Genomic DNA, 4,389 nt, shown 5'->3' with positions numbered 1-4,389 from the left:
AATAAACAAAAACATTAAATAAATATATAAATGAATTGATTATCTGGAAATTTGGAGGAAAGTGGGATTCAAAACAAGTCAGTCACCAAATTTTTTATTAACATAAAAAAATATTATTTTATAATATAATAATATAAAAAATATTTAAAAAAATAAAATTTCAGATAAATCCTCATCAAATTTTTTATCCTTGCCGCAATCCCACAAACTTAATACATTTTATTTTTTTCTATTTCCGTAAACCCATCTTTTTATAGCATAAATTTTCTGATTAATTTTATATTTTGCTAGACGTAAGTCACACTCGTCTTTTTTAGACTTTTTATTTCATTTCCGTAAACCTAATATCATTAGTTATATATATAAAAACATGTCACTATTTATAAAAGAAGTATAAAACCACAGTTTTTTTCTATGCCGATTGATAAAAAAATATTACATCAAAAGAGCATGTATATGTATAGAATAAAATATTACGTCAAAAGAGTATGTATATCTGTAGTATAAAGCCATAGTCTTTTTTCTATGCCAGTTTTTTTTTATTTTTTTTATTTTTTATTATTATTATTATTTTTTTGCAAATTAAAATAGGTTAAATATTATATATATATATATATATATATATATATATATATATATATATATATATATATATATATATATATATATATATAGAGGTTATTTGTATGTAATTTATTAAAATCATTTTATTTAAAAATATTATAACAAAAGACTACAAATATGACATACTAATAATAAAACAAAATTTTGAAAGCAAGACATATCAAAAGAGTTCAATTACATTCATACTTAATCCTTGATATAATGATATGTATCGAAAGTATTTCAGAAAAATGCAGACGAGCTTTTATGAGCATTCTAATATGTTGATTGTAACATAACCTTGAGAACGCTTAATATTTTGTACCCAATTCTTCAAATCTTCAAGAGATCTAAACACCTAAAAATTAAGAGTTAAAAAATCGATAAATATATCAAATAAATATACACATATAAATTACATATTAAAAATAAATGCTTCGTCAGTAGAAAATTCTGAAATCTTCGCCATTTTCTCCTGGAAAATTGAATAAGAATTTTTTATTAAAAATAATAAAAATTAATTAAAAACACAATTTTTTTAAAAGAAAAATCTGATTTAATATTGAAAGTTTGAATAGGCTAATTTATCTTAAGCCCAAAGTTTAATTTTTTTAGCCCAAAAGCCCACGACAAATGCAATCCATATTTCCCACATAAATACATAAAACCCTAAATTTTATCCTCACATTCATCCAAGTTCCTCCAGGTTCCACCCTCTCTTGCAGCCACCGACGTTGCAGTCTTGCCGACTCGCCAGACCATCGACTCGCAGCCTCGTCGGACCACCAAGTCACCGCCTCGCTACCATCGATCATTGTATTCTCTCTCACTCTCTCTTTACACATTTTTCGGCCGGACAAAATGGGTGTTTCATTTTAAATCAAGTGAGAGTAAGAACATACCTGAGTATTTCCGGCCAACTATGAGGCTCCGACGACGTTTTTTCCGATTATCAATGCATGTCCAACAACGCCTTTTCCATCCAAAACTGCTACGACGACGTTTTTTCCGTCCAAAAATGCTCCCACGGTTGTAGTTGTTGTTGTCTTTTTTTTTTCGACGATGTATTTAAGTTGGAGTTTTTTCTGTTGTGTACAATTTTTACTTCTGATTTGAACAGTAAATTAAATAGGATGGTAATTTTTAATTTTATGGTATTTTGTGCATTTGATTTGTGTATATCAATAAAATTTATTTTTCCAGTAAAATTAAATTTCTTCTTGAGCATAAAAGAGAGTGAACGGACCTGCAGATCGTGACTTTTTGTTGATGTTATATTCTTTTTAGATTCATTGACTTTAAAATCCTACAAAATAAACATTTTAAGATAAAAAACAAAAAAAAAATTAATTATCTAGGGTAATGAAAGTTGACTGTATTGGAAAAAAACCAACGAAAGTTGACAGCATAGAAAAAAAGAAAATATCAGCACATAAACTGGTTTGTTGTAGGTTTCTCATAATTGTTACGATGTGTGTTTGAAAAACAAATAGTATTTAATGACTATTATTTTGGTCACTAAGTCTGCAATACAATGACAACTATTTTTGGGCATTAAATATAAAATCAATAACCACTAATTTTAGTCAATAATACTTGTTATAAAATTAGTTAATAATAATAATTTTTTCTATGGTTTAGTGACCACTTAGTGACAACCATCATAGATTTCGTCACTAAATTTGTACCATCAACAAAATTCTGTGACACTTAAGCTAAAATGAGTGGTAACACTTTTGGTATGTTGCAACATTAGATTTTTTAGTTTTTTTTTTTTTATGACACATAGGTTTAGCAAGTTTTGCATAAAAAACGTAGGGAGTGGAAGTGTGACAATTTAATAGGTTTAATTTTGAAGAAAAAAATTAAAATATATAAAGAAATACAAATTAACCAATCACAACACACCTTCATATTTTCTCTCTCCCCTCTCTTCTCGCCACACACATAACACTCCTTTCTTAGCACCTTCCTTAGCATAAGGTAGGTAGTGGTATAACATCTTTAGCATTTCTTTGATACTTCCCTTAACACCTCGACTCCCTTTAGCCTTATAATATGGTGACTAATGATGTGGTTAGTGACCAAATTTTTGGTTGTCACTAAAATTGGTCACTAAAAAGGCATTTTCTTGTAGTGAGCATTCATTTTATTTGGTTAAGAGAACTCTTAGAATCCTATTTATTAATCAGAACCTACCTGTGCATGCAAATCTAATTAAAAAAACATATTCAACAATGAAAATTGTTCAAACAACAGGAACCAGTTCAATCTTGATCTCGGAAACTGTAACGTCATCACACCCAGTCCTAGGCACCAATTTCACCAAAACATATTCATCATCTTCAGCTTTTATGTCCTCCAAAAGCTCCGTTAACCCAAACCTAACTCCGCTCATCATCATCATCCTGTCGGTTTTGCCATGCGGAAGCTGTGCGAAACTACCAGCAAACTCACTGTCAGCCGGGGTGGTCTCGGTTCCATTGTCTATGTCGTTGACAAAGACATCGAACTTGACGTACTTCTCACCATCGAATCTCACTCCATTTACCAACAAAATCTCATTCGCTTTCTGTTTGTCCTCCTTGGTCCTATTAACAGCCGGCCTCTTCACGAGTACCTTAACTGTCTTGTTTAACTTCACTGGAAATTCCACCTCCCCCACCTTCTTCTCTATTCCTATAGACTTATCTACAAATTTTGAATCCTTGCCATATTCAGTCGGTTGACTCCTTCCCCATGGGATTTCGGACCATTTGTATTCGTATCCGAGCTTATTCGTGTCTACATCTTCCCTATTCTCCATGGGTTCCTTTACGGGGGTTCCAAGATTCTGTATGCCTAAAGGCGAAGCAGCACAAACCGAGTGATTAGACCGAGCTGCAATTGCATTAGCGTAGGCCAAAGGAACCGAGGTCATGTTGCTGGCCACAAAGAGACCACCGAGGCGGAGTATTATGTTTCTCCGGTCAATGTTTATCATTTGAAGTGAAGTTTCAAGTGCTTTATCATTGTTTTTATCCGGGATTGCGTTGCATGACGCTTTCAAGCGATGGGTTTGCTTTGCTTGAGTCTTAAGTTGGTAGTAGTTAGTTTTGATTATGTTGGTGGTGGCCGTAGTGGCGGCGGGAACGGTGTACAAGTTAAAAGAAGCCATCATTGTGGATGGGCTTAATGCTCTTGATCGCAAGTGATAAATATAACGGTTTTTTTTCCTGTGTTTATCCCTCACATTCCACCTTTTAGTTACTATTTTATTCCAGCTTGCTTGCTGCCACTTCCAAAACAGAAACACGTAACCCAAAACAAATAAATTTAATCACTATAACCCTCATTTTGTGCCAAGTGTTACTAGCGGTATCAACCACCGTCGATATGATAAAATCCCAATGGCCTCGTGTATTCAAATACTAGTTTCGTACTAATTTATCAGTGAATATTATTTAAACAGTTATCTATTAAGCTCACGTGAGGTCCGGCACTTTGTGTAACTTTTGTATCACTTCTTTTGAAATGAATCCAACATTCAGCATCTTCAGATCCAGAATCACACACTCTCAAAAACCGATCAAAACAACAATTTCCGATCAAAACAACAATTTCTGTTGACACTAAGAATATTACTTTCAAAAGAACTTCTAATATCTTGTAATTCATAACAGTAATAAATAGCCAAACTATCCTACAAAATGAAACTTCTACCCACTAATCAAGCTACTGCCGTTCATGGGCTTTTACTAAATCAAACACAAAAAGACTAAACTACCCCTAAGATAATCAGGTAAT

At 32.2% G+C, this 4,389-nt stretch overlaps 1 protein-coding gene across 1 annotated transcript; it reads right to left on the bottom strand.

Moving 5' to 3' along the window:
• Positions 1–2,563: 2,563 nt before the first annotated feature.
• LOC111889729 (polyphenol oxidase, chloroplastic-like) lies at positions 2,564–3,795 on the bottom strand. The gene has a single exon (XM_023885885.3). It carries the CDS (start codon positions 3,761–3,763, stop codon positions 2,852–2,854), a length of 912 nt encoding a protein of 303 aa, XP_023741653.1. The 5' UTR covers positions 3,764–3,795; the 3' UTR covers positions 2,564–2,851.
• Between the last annotated feature and the right edge of the window lie 594 nt (positions 3,796–4,389).

The sequence above is a fragment of the Lactuca sativa genome, chromosome 9 (assembly GCF_002870075.4).
Source record: "Lactuca sativa cultivar Salinas chromosome 9, Lsat_Salinas_v11, whole genome shotgun sequence".
Classification (NCBI taxonomy): Eukaryota; Viridiplantae; Streptophyta; class Magnoliopsida; order Asterales; family Asteraceae; genus Lactuca; species Lactuca sativa.
Note: the sequence above shows the minus strand (reverse complement) of the source record. Positions and strands in the feature narration are given on the sequence as shown.